General features: G+C 38.8%; 3 protein-coding genes across 16 annotated transcripts in view; 2 read left to right on the top strand and 1 right to left on the bottom strand.

Moving 5' to 3' along the window:
• Window positions 1-7,409, top strand: part of DNAAF4 (dynein axonemal assembly factor 4) — a 105,207-nt gene extending 97,798 nt beyond the window's left edge. Inside the window, exon 11 of the mRNA XM_082388134.1 lies at window positions 4,729-7,409. The gene's annotated coding sequence lies outside the window, so the exon portion shown is untranslated. The remainder of the gene's footprint in view (window positions 1-4,728) is intronic.
• Window positions 7,410-7,529: 120 nt separating this feature from the next.
• PIERCE2 (piercer of microtubule wall 2) lies at window positions 7,530-14,125 on the bottom strand. 3 transcript variants are annotated; one of them, XM_082388200.1, is made up of 3 exons: window positions 13,837-14,125; window positions 11,135-11,235; window positions 7,530-8,023 (listed from the first exon to the last, which is right to left on the bottom strand). In XM_082388200.1, the coding sequence occupies exon 3, from the start codon at window positions 7,982-7,984 to the stop codon at window positions 7,676-7,678; it is 309 nt and encodes a 102-aa protein (XP_082244326.1). In that variant the 5' UTR covers window positions 7,985-8,023; window positions 11,135-11,235; window positions 13,837-14,125; the 3' UTR covers window positions 7,530-7,675. The 3 variants fall into 3 exon arrangements, with proteins under 3 accessions (XP_082244326.1, XP_082244324.1, XP_082244325.1); XM_082388198.1 differs by lacking the exon at window positions 11,135-11,235 and having other exon boundaries at window positions 13,827-14,123; XM_082388199.1 differs by lacking the exon at window positions 11,135-11,235 and having other exon boundaries at window positions 13,837-14,123.
• Window positions 14,126-14,247: 122 nt separating this feature from the next.
• The window catches only part of CCPG1 (cell cycle progression 1), a 64,747-nt gene continuing 60,437 nt past the window's right edge, over window positions 14,248-18,557 (top strand). For 9 of the 12 annotated variants that reach the window (XR_014243418.1, XM_082388090.1, XM_082388089.1 and 6 more), the window contains exon 1: window positions 14,285-14,730. The gene's annotated coding sequence lies outside the window, so the exon portion shown is untranslated. Of the gene's footprint in view, window positions 14,731-18,557 lie in introns of all 12 variants that reach the window. The other 3 variants (XM_082388086.1, XM_082388088.1, XM_082388095.1) reach the window with 2 other exon arrangements.

Here is an 18,557-nt window from a genome sequence, read left to right as displayed (position 1 = left end):
AGATCAGTTTCTACTCTCCCCTTTGCTTTCACCAATGACCCTGTGACCCTGTGTTGCGCTTCTCCATGAGGGCACTTCTTAAGAGTCAGGCTTACGTGGAGTTGAACAGTTGAACGAGAGGGTTTAACAAGAGTCTTGTTACAACTAGGCTCTGAAGGACAACGCCCAAGTGTTACCCGAAAACTGGGTTCACCTCTTGGTGGATGTTGAGCCAAAAGACGCAACCAAGGGAAAGAGCGAAAGAAGGACCCATTTATTATTTGCAATAAGTAGGGAGAACACAGGCGATCTTTCCCAAAGGAGTGTATCCTGGAACAGCAAAATTAGGGAAGTTTTAAGCTAAGGGTACGTGTATATTCATGAAGGGGCTTGGCTGGTGTATGCATATTTATGAAGGAGCTTGAGCAGAGAATTCTGCATAGAATTGGGGCAAAGGTCGACAGAGTTCCAAGCGTGATTGAAGCTATGAGGGTCAGAAAAGGTCAACATCATCATCCCTTAGCTTCCTGTAGATCTGGTGTTTGAGCCCTGGAGGGGGTTTAAATTCTGCAGAACAGCTCAAAAAAGTGCTTCAGGCTAATCTTTACCATTGAAATGAACTGAGAGTCTTTATTATCTGATTTGTTATCTTTGCTGTTCTTCCTTCTCTTGCCTGATAAGAGTCCTTTGTTCTTTTATTTCCTTAAGATCATTATTACTGAGACCTATTCAAAGGCAAGCATGGTGGCCAGGCTTAGATCACAAAATGGCTTAGGCCTAAAATGGCTTCTCTTATGTCAAGAAGCTGTATCTGGTTCTTTCTCCAGGGAGCCCCTACCCCATCTGCTTACACAAGGATGAGGCCTAGTTGAAAAAGTGGCTCAGAGAAGCCCATTTAGAGTTTGGCCAAGGAGAGACCACTTGCCACTGGCAAGCCAGGTTCTTTTCAACAAACCTCATCTATGTGGAGAATAAAAAAGCAAAGGACTTTTGCACATACCACCTGGGGAAAAGGTTGGTATATGATCTCCCAAGAAGCCTGATAACAAGGGTGTGTTTCATTACCTTATTGAATTGATCTGGCTCAGTCTCACTCTCAGTCTCACTCTCAAAGGGCCTCAAGAGCTGGCCCATCTGCAAGGATCAGAGTCACGTTAACCAAGCTCAGGAGACTAAGTAAAACAGATTGCCTACTTATTATTAATTCACAATCAGAAATTGACTGAGGATGTTCATTCTCATGGTAGGTTAAATGAAAATTCATTTCTCTTTATGAGCAGATTTGATATGGTAAATCAAATCATGAAGTTGCTTGGCAAACAGGGACTCAGAACATGGATGATTAGTTTAATGAATGGAATGTTTCATGGCATCATGTATGCAGTTCTACATAACAGGCTTCCTTTTTCCTACAAAGTTTAGGATAATTCCCTTTGTTTACGAACCTTAAGACATACCTCACTGTAACTAACTCTCGTGTACTAACAATAAAACCAGGTTAATTCTTCAGGTCATGACAAGGTTACCAGCATCTTCTCTTTGAAGTGTGATTTGCCCTTTTTTTTTTTTCTCTGAAAGAACATTAATTGAGTAATTTATTTAGTTGATGTTGTGATTCGCCCTTCTAAAATGTTTTAAAGGCATATGACTCTAAGACCATCTCTCGCTTAAGATACTCTCTTCAAGGAGCTACTTTTGACAGTACTTAGAACATACTTCATTTTAGCCTTTTTATGACCTGAACAAACATGGTTTTTGTTTAATAAACGAACTGCTTAGTATAGTACCTAGAACATAATAAACTCAGAATAATTTTGAGCTATTATAGATAGTAAAAACCAACCAACATTATTTGGTCAAATATATTAATTAGATTATTGACGGGGTAAATTATATTTATGATAGTCTTTTAGTTTATAGCTAAAAGAGGAAAAAGACCTAAACAAATTGGTAAAATATTCCTTTGGGAAGATAAGCCTTCAGTTTCATTTGAAGCTGAGAGTTCATGCTGTATTTCAAGAAATGATCAGTCAATAAATGGAGGTAAAACTTCAAATATTCTGATAATTGTGTAAAGGAAGGAAAGTTTGCCTAAAGTATGTGAGTTTTCAAATTAATTTGCTTTAAGTATCTTCCAGGAGAGTTGATTGTTCAAACTGTTATCTGAAATGGAGTCTTTCTTTTTGGAAAAATTACAGAGTATGTTTATTTTTTACACTTTAGGATAGCATATTCCAAATGTACTACTTTATTTAGTGTATCTCACAAAATAGTTAAATTAATACTTTACAGTCCATACACTAATGCTTTTTTTGGATTGTTCTTATGTATCCTAGTTCTAAATATACTATAAATTGGTGAATAATTCTGTGTTCATCCTCTCTGTGCCTTTGATTTTATACACTTTAGCTTTTTTTAGTCCATATTAAAGAAACATTACTGTGTAGTCATCTTTAGCTACATTTTCTCTATGGAACTGATTACCGTGGGCAAGAGGTTCTCCAAATGTGGTTCCATCAAAATACAAACATGCTATATTATGATCCTGTCTTTAAAAAGTAACCTTTGCCCCCACATCTGTTTCCAGCTATCACCCCATTTCTCTGTTCAGTGTACAGCAAAACTAATAAAAAGTAGTTTTTACTTCTTGCAGCCTTTTTTTTTTATACACATAAAGAACTGCTTTTATTGAAAACAGTACAACATGAATCATAATATTCAGCATTAAAAATGTCTCCACTAATGGAACATTTGAAATTAACATTGCATTAGAGGGGAGGGATAAATCAGGAGCTTGGGATGAACATACACACACTACTATATAAAGATAGATAACCAACAAGGACATACTGTACAGTGCAGAGAACTCAATATTCTGTGATAACCTATAAGAGAAAAGAATCTAAAAAAGAATGAATATATGTATATGCATAACTGAATCACTTTGCTGTACAACTGAAACCAACACAACACTGTAAATCAACCATACACCAATAAAATTAAGATTTAAAAAAAAAAACACTGCGTTAGAAAATTACAGGAATATGGTCACCATGCCTATGAAAACTACAGTCAATTAGTCAACAAAACAGTTAAGCTTTGTTCACTGTTCTTCTCCCCCATATGTTTGTGGTTATTAAGACCATTTACGTTAAAAATGGATCAAGGTTTAGTGTTGGTTCTATAGATACGATGAGTATTTATCCCAGGTTTCCTGGGACACCCCAGGTTGCAAATGACTGTATCCTGGTTTGGGGATGGGAGGATGTGGTCCACACTGTTGGCTTTGTGTGGTGAAGGTCTCCTGATCCAGGTGTGAAGGGGTTAGAATGGATCACTTGGATAACATCTGAGACAGCAACAGAACAAAAGGGTACAAGAACGAGAAAGCTGTTTGAGCGAAACTGGCGGCCCTTGAAGAAGCAGGCAAAGGTGTCAGGCAAGCATGAGGCCAGGATGTGTCTGGGCGAAACAACTTGAGGATAGATCAGGCAACCGTCTTGGAAGACGAAGTTGGTTTTCTTGAGTCAGCAGCTTAGCCACCTTCCGGCTTCGTCAGTGTCAAGTACTTTTTAGCCTTCAGGGCCTGGCCACGGGCTTCTGAGGTGGTTTCACCACCTCGGAAGGGGGGGATTTTAGAAGGGTGGGCCTACGGGTTCATTTGTGGGAGAAACCTTCATTCCTTCTTCACGTGAATCCATTCAAGGGCTTCCTCTGTGCCCAGCAGCCTGTGAGAAACTGGGCAGGATCCAGAAATGGCCAAAACCCAGATCTTTGCCTTTGAGGAGTTTTCAGTCCAGTGTGGGGGACAGGCCTATAAGGTAGTAAATTATAATCCCACCTTATCAAGGATTCCTATCTAGATAGAACCAAGCACTGAGGGGCAGAGAGAGGAGAGAGCCACTGACCATGGGATAGCTGGGGTGACTCAGGCCGGCCATCGTGTAGTGGGCCTCACACAGTCCTTTCTAAGTCCTTTTCCCCCTCAGTGGGTGAGTACAGGGAATAACAAGAATTGTTCCTCCCGGGGTTGTGTAAGTGCTTCTGAGAAGCCCCCTTATCCTTCCAGGCTCCTGTTGATTCTTTCCCTATTTTCTTCCCTTTAAGGACCTGTCAGAGTCCAGGCAGGAAACAGAGAGTACACTCAGCTGCGGTGTTTAAAAGGCTTTTTAGTGAAGTGACTATTTACAGAGGTTTGGGTAGCTTCCCAGAAGTAGTAAGAGACGTTGTGCCCCCAGCAGCTGCCCACAAAGGGAAGCCGCTCGCCCACCTGCCCTGCAGAGGCAGGGGAAGAGGTGGTGGTGGCGGCATCCACGTGAAAGCCAGCATCCTGGGAGAGGGGCTGCTGGACAGGAGCTGCTTGCCCACAGGGCACCATGCCAGGCATTGAGGAATTAAGGATCAACCAGCCAGACCTGGCCCTCACCTTTAGGGAGCTTATGGTCAAAGCAGACTGTCCTGCAGGCCCCAGGGCTCTGGTGATTTCTGATCTCTCTCCCTTATTCCTTATTGGCCACGCCCTCTTCTTACCCCCTGTGCTGTGAGGGCCTAGGGGATACCAGCTGCAGGGCCAGGTGCCATGGGTTTCAGAGATTCCAACCCGACACGCTTCCTTCCTCTAGGGAGTTCATCGGGGTGGAGAGCAAAGCAATCAAGTTTCAAACCCGCATGTCACTGGGGAATAGCTGGGTGGCTGTGGACAAGACACTTCCACCAGGGCACCCATTTCTCCATCTTTTTACATCTCAGGGCTTTGTGCACTTTCTTGGGCTCTAGTGGAAGAAGAGTGGCTGCAAAGCTGAAAAAGAGGTCTCCAGTCTCCAAGTTTCCAGGCTCCAAGGTGCACAAAGTGAACCAGGGATGCAGGTCCAGAGGAGACTCCAGCTTTCTGTTACCGATGAGACAGCTGGCTCCTCGATCCAGGAATGGACAGGCCCACAACTGAGGATTCTAAAAGTCTCCTGGATTTGTCTTTTCTTCTCCCTCCCAGAGCACCTTAGTTTGGGCGCTCCTCACATTTTGCCTGCATTCTCTTCTTCCCATGGGCTGTGGATTAGTGCTGAGCGATAACTGTGCAGAGTTGCAGGCTTTCTTAAACCTATTCCGATAGTTCTCCTCTCTACAACCTCACTGAAACACTTCTTGTTGAGGACACCAATGATTTCCGCATTGCCTAATCAAACCCTCAGGTCTCAGTTTATGTGTTAGCCTCCAAGATAATTTCACACAGCTGGATCATTCCCTGTTCTGGAAACAAGTTCCTTACGTGGCTTCTAGGCATCACAGTCTTACTAATTTCTTCCTACTTCACAAGTTACTTCTTCTTGGTCTCATTTGTTTATTCCTAGTCATTCCCCTGACTTCTAAATGTTGGAGTTCCCTAGAGATTAGTGGTCCTCTGTTCTTTTTTCTACCTACACTTTGTTGTCTTATCTCATGATTTTAAATAATATCTTTGTGTGGATGTTGTTTATATTGATTATATTCAACTTCTCCCTTGAATGCCAGACTTGATATTCAGTTGCCTCAACAGCTTGACTTTCCCTTCACTTCCTTCAGGGGTGTGGTCAAATAACCAACTTATCAGACACTCCCCTACCTAAAATACCTCCTTGCCCAAGCACTCCTGCCCCAACCCTAAATTATTCTCTCCCCATAACTCTTATCGCCTGGTATGTTGTATATATATAGACATATATAAATATTTACATGCTAATAACATGCAAATAAAATATTTACACAAATAAAATTTATGTACCATAAATACACAAATGTTATACATATAGGGATATAAGTATTTACATGTAAATATGTATACATATTTTATATTTACATATTTACACATATGTATAAATATTTATATGTCTATGTTATACATATATATATAACATAAACATATAAACATTTATGTTCCATAACATTTATATATAAATATGTATACATATTTATACATATGTCTTTTGGTCTGTTTTCCCCTACTAGAATTTATTAGAATCTAACCTCCATGAAGGCAAGCTCTTAGAGCCTAGAATAGTCCCTGGACTTTGATAGGCACTGAATGACTACATAACTGCATTCCAGACAATATGCTTGATTCCAAGATACTCATCCTTCCTAAGAATTTTAGCAACAACAACAAAACAAAAGGCCTAACCACCTGTCATAGTAAGGAACTTTAGGTTAACCTCTAGATTCTACATATTAAAAAGTTGACTTCACTTTCTACAAATCAAGCACCTACAGTGAAGGGGGAAAAGGGTTTGTATAGTTTATGCAGAGAAAAATCTGGTAAACTCAAATTCTGTTGCATCATTCGCCTGGAAATCTTGTGCAGTGCCTTGATTTTTGATGTTTCAGAGGAAGTGAACAAAACTAATTTTTTTTTCTTTCTTGTGCCAAATATCATATTTTGGGATATTTGAAAGAATTTCATGAGGCTGCAGAGTTTGAGCTGTTTCCTCACATCAAGCCATTTTTGTAAATAGAAGATTCAACTTTTCTGTATCCAACTTTTCTGGTCCCCTAGTGACTCACAAGATTATTTTTTCTAATTGATGTTAATATCCTGAACCTGAAACCAACAGGGAAAAATAAGAACAGTGATTTTTTTTTTTCCAGTAAAGGTACTCAGATCCAACTGAACAGGAGGTTTCAGCAGATGGCAGCTGAAATAAATCTCTCTATATAGTGGAATTACAGAGGTTAAAGAATTGTATAGCCCATCATCTACCACTGCTCATGCTCTGTGTTAAAGATGTACCAAAGTAATTAATTTGGGGAATTCCCTGGTGGTCCGGTGGTTAGGACTCCTCGCTTTCACGGCCTGGGTTCAATCCCTGGCCGGGGAACTAAGATCCCACAAGCTGCGTGATGAGGCCAAAAAAAAAAAAAAGTAATCGCACTTTTAAAAACGTGCAGCATTCTCTCACATTTTCATTCTTGTATACGTAACGTTTCTTCTGCCTGGATGGACCTTTCCTTTGATTTGGCTTTACCTTCTCCAGAATGTTTCTCTTGATCTCCTTGGTCTCAATTTAAGCAATTCTGTCTCTGTGTCTGAAAGACCTTTTACATAGTTTACATTACATAAATTATCATGTATTATTAATTTGCTACTCTCATTTCCCCCAAATATTGTTCATTGAAACAATAAAAGACACTGTTTTCTATTTCTGTGTTCCATTTGCATCCTATAGCACCTGCCATAAGTAGGTGTTCAATAAATATTTGCTAAATGAATGAATGAATAACAAGTCCTCTCTTCCACCAGTTTAGCAGTGTGAACTAACATTCCCCAGGTTCTGAGCTATTAGTTGAAATAACAGAAAAGCAGGAAATTACTCATCAGAATCTTCCTTAATTCAGTTTTCAAAATTAGAGTTCCTGTGTTCCTTTGTCTTGATAAATATACTCAGTAGACAGTTGAGATCCTGAAAGCCTTTTGAAGCTTTTGGACTACATGAACTAAATAAAGCTAGGTATAATAAAATGCTTTCTACCTTTTATTCTATTTTGAACACATTTTTATTTAAGAAGTCACTGTCATTCAGTTATCGGTTGAAATGCTTTATTTCTTAAAGGTATTTTTAAAAAATTAATTCAAATCTTTTTATATTTCAAATTAGGTATCCTTGCCTTAGATTTAAAACTCATTTTTCCCAAGTATATTTTCTCTTTATTTAAGAGTAATATATTTTCATAGAGTGTGTTGAAAATTAGGAAAATCAAGCATTCTTGTTCTGTCAGGTGCAGTGTTTAGAGTGTTATTTTGATAAAATCCAGTAGCTCTGATATTGCTTGAAAATACTTGGTCCTTTGGAGTATAATAGCAGGGGAAAAACTGTGGCATGGGTAAAAATTCACCATAATTACTTGAATTGGTTTTATACATAATCATCTTAGGTTTTGATAGTGAGGTAGCTGTATGGAGTGTCTTTGGGTCCAACATACATGAAAACACAGGATTGCCAGGGTTCACACAAGGAGGCAGTTGTTCAGGTTTCATTTCTGTTTCTGAATTTGAAGCTGAAGTACTTTTCTTATCCTAAAAGATAAATGCATAAAATAATTCTCAATTATAAAGTTCTGAAAAAAACAGAATTATTTAAACTTAGCCCTAAGCCTTTCTTACCCCACTACTCACAAAAAGTGACTCGAAAAAGATCAAAGACAAATGTAAGATCTGACACCGTAAAACTCCTAGAAGAAAACATAGGGAAAAAGCTCCTTGGAGTTGGTCTTGGTAATTTTTTGGATATGACAACAAAAGTACAAGCAATAAAAGCAAAAATCAATAAGTGGGACTACGTCAAACGAAAAAGCTTCTGCGCCGCACAAGAACAGCAGAAGGAAGAGGCAGCCTTGGAATGGGAGAAAGTATTTGCAAACCATACATCAGATAAGGGGTTAATTTCCAAAATATCTTTAGAACTCATACAATTCAACAGCAAAAAACCAAACAATATAATTAAATAATGGGCAGAGGATCTGAACAGACATTCTTCCCCAAAAAGACATACAGATGGCCAACAGGTACATGAAAAGATGTTCAACATCCCTAATCATCAGAGAAATGCAAATCTAAACCACGATGAGATATCAATCCACACCTGAAGAATGGCTATTATAAAGTTAAGAGAGAATAAGAGTTGGCGAGGATGTGGAGAAAAGGGAACTCTCATGCACTGTTGGTGGGAATGTAAATTGGTGCAGCCACTGCGGAAAACAGTATGGAGGTTCCTCAAAAAACTAAAAATACGGGACTTCCCTGGTGGCGCAGTGGTTAAGAATCCGCCTGCCAATGCAGGGGACGTGGGTTCGAGCCCTGGTCCGGGAAGATTGCACATGCCGTGGAGCAACGAAGCCCGGGTGCCACAATTACTGAGCCTGAGCTCTAGAGCCCGCGAGCCACAACTACTGAGCCCATGTGCCACAATTACTGAGGCCTGAGCACCTAGAACCTGTGCTCTGCCACAAGAGAAGCCACCGCAATGAGAAGCCCACGCACCACAACTAGAGAAAGCCCGTGCGCAGCAATGAAGACCCAACGCAGCCAAAAATAAATAAATAAAATAAATAAATTAAAAAACAACCAAAAAAACTAAAAATAGAACCATCGTATGATCCAGCAATTCCACTTCTGGGTATATATCCGAAGGAAATGAAATCACATCTTGAGGAGATATCTGTACTCCCATGTTCACTGCAGCATTCACAATAGCTAAGACATGGAAACAACCTAAGTATTCATCAACAGATGAATGGATGAAGAAATTTTGGTATATACACACACATACACAATGAAATATTATCAGCCATAAAAAAGGAAGGGATCCTGCCATTTGCAGCAACATGGATGGACCTTGAGAGCATTATGCTAAGTGAAGTCAGACAGAGAAAGACAAATACACTATGATCTCACATATATGTGGAATCTAAAAAAAAAAAAAAGTCAAACTCAGAGCAGGATGGTGGTTGCCAGGGGCTGGGGATGGGGGAAATAGAGAGATGTTGGTCAAAGGGTACAAACTAACAGTTATAAGAAGAGTAAGTTCTAGGGATCTAACGTACAGTGTGGTGACTACAGTTAACAATACTGTATTATATAATTGAAAGTTGCTAAAAGAGTAGATGTTCTCACCATACCCACACACAAAAATTTGTAATTATGTGAGGTGATGGACATATTAACTAATCTTATTGTTAATCATTTCACAGTATATATGTATATGAAAGCATCATGTTGTACCTTAAACTTACACAATGTTATATGTCAATTATACCTCAATAAAGCTGGAAAAACAATAGAGAAGAAAACAAAAACTTAGACCCATCTACTCTCCTTTTGGGAGTCCTTTTCTCTGGAGGACATTGAAGAGTGCCCATTCAATTATATATATCTGTACAGAGCAAACTTGTCAAAAGTATGTACAAGGTAGCTTTTTAAAATCCTGTACTAGAACTATGAGAATTTATAAAAACGTGCAACTTATAGAGTAAGACTGCAATAGGTCATAGTTCGAAGAGGACGTACAGCTTAATTTTAGAGTGAAAAGGGAACAAGATAAACATTCAGGGATCTTAACCTTGTGGGGGATAGCCATTAAGCAAATAATTATACAACTGACTAATTATAATTGTGGTAAGTGCTATGAAGAAAAAAAATTCAAGATGTTTATGAAGACATACAGGGGGTTCTAACCTAGTGTGAGGGCCTAGGAAGGCCATTCTGGTGAAGTGTCGCTGAATCTTAAGACTGGAAGGCAAGAAAGGAAAAGACAGAGGAGGGCACAAAGAAAAAGCATGGCCAAAGTGGAGTAAGTTAGAGTGAAAATGGCTGCAGATGAGAATAGAGGGGCAGGAACCAGATCCTGAAGGGTCTGGTTGGCTGTGTGAAAAGTTTAGATCTTTATGGTAAAAGCAATGGAAAGCTATTGAAGCATTTTAAGGAGAAGCATGTCATGATGTAATATACTTTTTAGTAAGATTACTTTGGCTGCCGTCAGAGACTTGAATGGATGTGGAGAGGAGCTTCAGTATTCCATGTGACTGACGATGATGATTTATAGAAGAATGGTGGTATAGAGAGACTAGTAAATAAATTTGAGACACATTTTGGAAGTAGAATTCATTGGACCTGGTGACTGATTGGATGTGGGTAGTGAGGAAGAGGGACAGATCAAGAAAGACTCCCACATTTCTGGACAAACATTTGGGTAGATGGTGGTGCCATTTACTACAATTTAATATGTAATTAACATATAATAAATTTAATAAATATTTAAAATATACATAACTTAGCTATTTGGGGAGGGAGCAAGATATTAAAAAGAATGGGTACAAAAGTGCATATTGCTTTCTAGCAATGCATATAACATGCTTATCCTTTGTAAAGTCCATTCTATAAAAAACATCAAGCTTGAATAATGAAGGTGAAAGAATTCAAATGGAACAGACTATATGGACCTTGTTTATCACTCATTCAACAAATACTGAGTACCCACTGTGTACCAGGCATTGTTAGATGCTGGAAAAATAGTGATCAACAATCTAAAGTTCCTAGAACTTACATTTTATTACATAGAAGACAAGCACATAGGAAACCAGCTCAATAATGTTGGGAAACTGGTTATTTTAAAAAAAAGTAGGTCTTCACCTTCAAATATTAGGTGTCACCAGTTCTGGGTTCTGATGTTGCCAGTGATGATAGCTGCGTGACTTTGATGAAATTATTTTGCAAGGATTCAAATTCCTTGTCTATATATATAAAACAAAGGAGATGGATTAGATAGTTTTTTTCTTTTTCTAATAGGATATAAGGGCTCTCCAAATGTAGCAATAGGAAAGTGATTTTCAGTTATTTGAAAAACATGAAGGAAGTGTATATTTACTTGTGATAAAGCTCTTAAAAATGATTCTGTGGTGTCCATGTAGGCAAAAAATTTTGGTAGTTAAAAAAACCCTCCAAATTTGGCAACTTCTGGAATACTTAAGATCTAAGTCCTTCCAGATCAGAAATTATATTATATCTAACCTCATAGAGATTGGCAGGGTACTGTAACTCTGACTTTTTAAGGTTGCATTAAATAGAAGTTTGTTTATATGCATTAAAATTCTTTTGCTTTGAAGACTCTATAGTAGATTCTTGTGATTCATGAGGCTGAGACCCTTTAATAATTCTAAATCCTTAAAACTAGCAAGCATATAATCTCAGTTTCTCCACCTCTAAAACGGAGGAAAGAATATTGACCAAGTTGTTGTGTCAGGCTTAACTGAGGATCAAATTTGGGTCAGATTAATTCGGTTCCTCTTAGACTAACCCAGCTCACTGAATTCCTGGGTTATTCTACTTAATGTCTCTGCAAAGTTAAGTTCCCCACTGTCAGGAACCTATTTGTTTTGAAATCTTGAGTTCAAACCTGCAAATGTGAAGTATTTACTCCACTTTCTTTTATTTTGTTCAGATTTGAAGAAGTATAATAGAGCGTTGGAGGAGTAGCACAGGCAAGAACTTTGTGACCTAGATTCCAATCCTTTATCATCATTGCACCTTTGTTTTTATATTGTCTGTAAAATTGGTAAAAAAGGGGGAAAAAAACAACCTGCCATAGTTCCTGTGGTTGTGGAAATGAAAGAAAATCGGTTGTAAATGATACGCTGCTATATAAATGGAACCAATTTTTACCATTTTCTTTTTTGCAGGTATACTTCAATGCATATGCATGATCTTCCAGAATTCAGTTCTGAAATTTACAGGTTAAGAAAACTTTACAGTAGTGTGCTACCATTTACTAACACTCATTATCTTGTAGGAAGCTGGCAAAGCTGGAAGTAGAAATCATCAGATCTTGCTGTTTATTCTTTTTTGACACTACTTATTAATTTGTTTTAAATATCAAGAGCACAGACATTGGAGAATAGTAAGTCACCAGAATCCTACGGCATCACAACAGGTCAGCTTTTCTCAAAATGTCTAGGTTCTCTCAGCACATGGAAGGCTTCTTAGGTGGAAGGTGCTGCCCTGTGACTTGTGAGAAAAAGTACCAACCCTAATTTACTTTATGGACACCAGTCTGGTTGCCCAGGGCAACCTCAGTCCCAGAGGTTGTGACTTTCAAATCACCTTCTGCAACTGGCTCTAAAATTCTGATCAACTTTGACTCAAAATGGAATACAGAAAACAGAATCTAGTCAAAATAGAAGACAAATTAGCTGAAAAATTTTGTTGGCATAATCCGTACCACACAATCTGTAAAAATTAGTGTCTACCGAAATCTTTTAGACCTCCAGGACAATTCACAAATGTTTACGGACTTGGAAACAAAATACCCCTTGCTTTTACTTTATGTCCTAGGCCCTCACTACAACTTTCTTATTTGGGTTTCAACCTCTTCAAATCTGGTATTCTTAAAATGTAGAGTTCCAAACAGATACAATCAAAAACAAAACAGCCTAATATAAAGAATAATAAAAATATTACTTTAAATTCTCTGCTAGGTTTTACATTGGGTCAGCAACTGTTACTGAAGGAGAAGAAGGTTAATGAAAATTATAAATGAATCTTTTAAAATCGATTAAGTCTAAAATTAGACTGTGCAAGTGCCTTGAAAAGAATGAAAATCTACAAATAGATGGTATTAACTTCCTTACTAATTTAATTTTCAGGCTCTCCTAGAATTAGAGAAAACCAGGCCACTTTGACTTTTCCAGGTCTTTTGTTATAAACACACACACATTTTTATAAAGATAAATAACAAGCTACTGAAATAATAAAAATGCCCATTATAGAAGCTGTAATTATAAAATTAAAAATCTTTTTTTTTTTTTTTTTGGTTTTGTGTCACAGTTGATGTTAACTACAGTAACACCAAAAGCAAAAAAACCCCTGTAAGTCTAATTTTGAGGCACCCTTTTGTTTCTCCTCAGGCCCACCATCCTCCTTGTTCATGTTTTTCTTAATTTATCTTTTTCTGGCCACAATTAGGTGACAGAGAATTAAACCTTAACTTTCTACTGTTTCCATCAACAGTGAGTATAAATGCACCATATCCTTTTTTGAACAAGACACAATGTAAACAGATGTCAAATTAACAAGGTACGTTTTTCTTGTTCAAAACCATCACGGCATTTTGCAATGGGGCATGAGTTGCATACCATCCCCAATCATCCTTATACCTTCACAGGCAATTCTGGCTTAATGCAATGCATGTAACATCTGTGTACCCCAGTGGTTGCCTACAACGGTGGTTGTTTTTGGAGGGTGGGGGTGGGTGGGAGTGTGGGGTGCCCCAAATTTATAGTAAAGAGTATCGACAGTCAAAAACATCCAGCCCTCTGCCCAAACCCACCCAGTCGTACTCGGTCATTCTCGATATCTTCTTTATTTTTTTCGGCAAACGCAGTCTTTTCCTGCAGCGGATGGCAAGGCCAGCGAGCGCCGACTTTTACTACACCCAATTAAAGCAGCAAAGAGAAGGCGAACCGTCGGCTGGATGGATACGTGTAAACTAATCGGCCTAATCCGGGGAGCCGTTCTCCAGGGTGGAATCCTTCGGAGAGGCTGTAGCAGGCCGTCTCCACAGTAACCGGCAGCGGCGCCTCTGCAGTGCCGGGGCCCGGATGTTGTGAGGATCACGGCCGCGGGGCCCAGCTTCCTGCAGCCTGCCGGCGGCGGGCTGCGCTCCTCTTCGGGAGTCGTAGTTCTTCCCTCCGCCGCCGCCCGGTATAAGGCGCGGGCGGGACTACGAGTCCCGGCATGCGCCGCGGCGCCTCGCCGCCCTCCGCCTCCCGGCTGCGGACGCCTGCGAGCAGGTTGTTGTTTTTATGAGAGGCGTCACTGCTCTCGGAGCTGTGACCGCCGCCACCGCGACAGCTAACGCCGTCGGGCGGAGGTGGCGCTGCTCCTTCAGGTACGGCCCTGAGCGAGTTTGGACCCCAGGAGGGGAGTCCGGGCCGACTGTTGGGGTCCTGGCTCAGCCGCCTGGCGGAGGCGGTCGCGGGGTTTCCGCTGAAGGGGGGCTTGATCCTAGGCGCTCGGTGTTTGCGGCCGCCTGGGTGGCCTTCTCGGAAGGCGAGTCTGCATCCCTCGTGGCGGAGCCGGTCCGGTGGTCCTGCAGCCTCGGTTCCCTGCGTTGCAGACGCGAGCGGTGTGCCGGGAGTGTGGGGGAGCCGACAGCCCAGGGGACGCACCCGCCTTCCTCCGCTGGGCTGGCTTAAGGCTCTCCTCGGTCCTGATTGATGAGAATCCATATGGTAAGATGTTATGTGCGTCACCCCGCCGGGTTTTCAGCCGGCCGGTCTTTTTTTGGTGACGTTTGAGCCCCGTGATGCCAGGAAGAGAAAGATTAAATAATGTATTTGAGATTTCTGCTTGTGAGCCTGGCTGATAATGATCAAATCTCCCTGTCTATCCTTTTCCCCCTCCACCGGTCCCCTTCCTAATCGATAAGCCCTCCGTAGCAGCAGGTCACACCGTGCCTTCTACGCGTTACTGTTTATCTTAGTTTAACGAATCAACTTTTTGCCTTTGGGAGCGCCAATTTTAACGAACTCAGCCAATTAGGTACTTTGTTGAGTGGGTGAAATTTGCACTGTCTCAGTCTGGCTTTATTAAAAAATGGAATGGAGCCTTCTTGTAGCTAGAATAGGTAATTATTTTAGTACTGGGAATTTTAGGAGATTTGCCTCCTCAAATAAGGTCACATCTACTGGACGGTACTTGAAATGTCATTATTAGCGCATCGTATCTTTGGCTTAACGTTTGAATCTTATTAGGCCCCACCTTTCTCAGGGGGGTATTTATCACACCTTGGACGCTAGTGTGAATGGTTTACTATACTTCCCTGAGCTGTGGTCATAAAGGGGAAGGGAAGGGAGAAAGTGAGGGTATTATTTTAATAAATAATTTCTAATCCTTTACCCAAACCTAAGGATGGGGTTCTAATTAAAGAAGCTATTAAAAATCGCTCTCAAATAATATTTGAGGGTGTGGGAAATACTAGTTTTTAAATGAAAATAGGTTAGAAAGTAGTGTAATACTAATTTTGTTAACTAAACCATAGAACTAGAAGTGATTCGATGTCTATTAGAAATAAGACTCAAAGGAGTGTCATAGTTATAAAAGTGATTAGATGGTGAAACTACAAATTATTTTTTTCTTTATACTTTTTGGTATTTTCCAAATTTTCTATAGGAAAAAACCTTCATTTAAAAAAGACACAGGTGCAGCAATTCCAATTATATAGACTCTAAACAATTTTAAAAAGCAAATAACAACTACAAACAACATAGGCAGAGCCCCTGTTACTGCATCCACAGACTCTGTGAATAACAAGTTTAAATGTATATAAGTTAGTTGCTGAGAAGTGACAAGAAATGCATTGGTTGGACTGGAAAGGAAACAAAAAAATATTACAGTAATTCTTAGCATTTGTACATCTCGTCTTATTTTGATCTGTTTTCATTTTGTACAGTAAAATCAAGACAGAATTGCTTACTTTTCTTCAATTAAGGGAGTGCAATCTTGATTATTACTATAACTCAAGGTGACAAAGCATGGGCATATTAATCTGAAAAGATCTGGGATGTAGCAGGATTTTTCATTATTTGTAAACATTTGCCAGTGGAAATAAAGAAGTTAAACATTATTATAAAATGGGGGCTTTAAGCTTGTTTTCATCAAGTCATTTTAAGTATCAATACTATGTTTAATGTGCCTGATATTTTGGATTATGTTTTTGTTTCATTTTCTATTATGGATATGTTGGATATGGTTGGGTAAGTAGCATATTTAGCCCACATTTTGTTTTCTGTCATAAAGAAAGGGCCACATTGTTCTTTGATAGGAATAGTCTATGTATTTTTGCAGTTATCAGTCTTGAAAAAATGGGGTTTACCTCAATTCCAGGTGTCCATTAACTCAATAAAATAGCCATTCTGAAGCTTTGTTTTTGTTTTCATTTTTTTGCTTTTTTGTTTTTTAAGCTGTAGAAGTCATACTTTGTTTTCTTAGGTTCTTTTCTTTGGAGCATTGCTTCTCTCCCCAAATTTCAGTTTCTTTTCTATAGTTTCTATTGTTTTATTTTGTGTATTTTGTGCCCTTTGTTGGCTCAATATCTCACTAAAAATTTGGGTTCATTTACAGGTCATAAGAAACATTCATAATTACTTAACATGTCTGATTTACTAACTGGTTCCACAGTATTGTCTAGGTTGTATAATTGTATTTTATCCAAGTTAAATATTTAAAAAATTAGGTGAGTTTGAACTGACATCTTAGAAGTAGTAGTTTCTGACATGTAAAGAATATGGACACAGTGCAAGGCCTCTTAAGCCCAGGGTATTTTAAAACAAAATGCAGACTCATCTAACAATGCAGAACTACTAGAGGCTGAATTGTTTTTGTGTTTGTGAGTGGTTAGGATGAGGAAGTTGCCATATTGTAGGTGATAACTTACATTTTCAAGAATTTTCTTACTGGGAGTTGTGCAGTTTTTGTTTTGTTTTTAAATTTATTTGTAAAAATTTGTTATACAGTTTTTAAAGGTTACTTTCCATTTACAATTATTACAAAATATTGGCTGTATTTTCCATGTTGTACAGTACATCCTTGAGCCTATCTTACACCCAGTAGTTTGTACCTCCCACTCCCCTACCCTGTATCGCCCCCCCCACCCACTAGTTTGTTCTCTATATCTGTAAGTCTGCTTCTTTTTTTGTTATATTCACTAGTTTGTTGTATTGTTTATGTTCCACATATAAGTGATATCATACCATGTTTGTCTGTCTGGCAGTTCTGCAGTTTTGACTAAATTAAAACAGTTAAAAAAAAAATGAGTTGGTTTAAAAGGTCATGTTCGATGTATTGCACCAGATAGACTTGAAAATAAAAATCTCAGTTTGAGTTCTAAGGTGAAATTTATAATATGGGGAGGATTGCAACTAACTGATAGAGGATTTTTTTTCCAAGGGGTGTTTAAGGTGTGGAAACCTGCTTAAGGGCTTATAGAGTTTTCTGAAGGAAGTATTAGCAAGGAAGTATAAGTATTAGCAGGAAGTCAGAAATCTAATTTTTCTTCAGTATTTGTCCATAAAGCACTTTCCTAAAACCTTATTTCTGGTTCATGTTGCCAGCATGATGAAATGTGAAAAAAGAATTGGATTGGGAGTCAGGACGTTTAATGATGTTGACAAATAACTTAACTTATGAGCCTCTATTGTTTCCATTTGTACATTATAAATAACAGTCATTGCCATACTTCATGGGGTATTTGTGAAGATCAAATCAGGTATAAAAAGTCGTATCACTTTGTAAGTGGCAGAGTGATCTACCCATGCAAAATATTATTGGCCTGCGTAAGTAACATTTACATAAAGCATATTATGCATTTGAAGTGTGATGACTTGATGTGATATATACTTTTGGACTGAGAAGTTTGATGGAAAAAAGTCAAATGGGATCTTCATTTGATTTTTTTGATAGTGCTTTTTGCCTTTTACTAGGTTGAAGGGAACCTGGCCCCTTTCCTGACTGTGACTTTGTACTCTGCTGCATTAAAGGTTCTGAAATTGCAGTGTGGTTTTATGGTTTGGCCTTTAATTTTGGTTTTGATTTGTTTTAGTTGCACATCTAAAGTATAAGGTGTTACATCAGTGTAACTTAACAGTAGGAAGTGGATGTTGTTTTTAATGTTCTAAAACGGTACTTTGAGTTGATTTCATGAACAGTGAGCCTACACTGAATGTCAAATTCCAGGTCCTCCCAGAGATACATTACATGTGTAAGCATTTGTCTTTCAGGGAAAGAGAGTTTAGAGCTTAGACACTCCTTCTGGGGAAGTCAGCCCTATCTGTATTACATACAGCATCTGCCCCTTGAGATTAACTTCAAGTTGGGTTGACATATAGAATATTCAAGTAAAAAAGTCTTTTAGAAACTTACAAAACAATTCTGAGGACTTTATGAGAGCAAATATAAGTGAAAGTAAAAGACAAAGAAACATATATCATGGGTTGGTAATGACTGCTTCTATACTTGATTAGTTGATAACTCAAATAACATCTTTACTAACATTTTATCT

Source organism: Balaenoptera borealis (assembly GCF_965194805.1).
Source record: "Balaenoptera borealis genome assembly, chromosome: 3".
In the NCBI taxonomy this organism is placed as follows: Eukaryota; Metazoa; Chordata; class Mammalia; order Artiodactyla; family Balaenopteridae; genus Balaenoptera; species Balaenoptera borealis.
The sequence above is the reverse complement of the archived record's forward strand: the minus strand, read 5'-3'. Positions and strand labels throughout refer to the sequence as shown.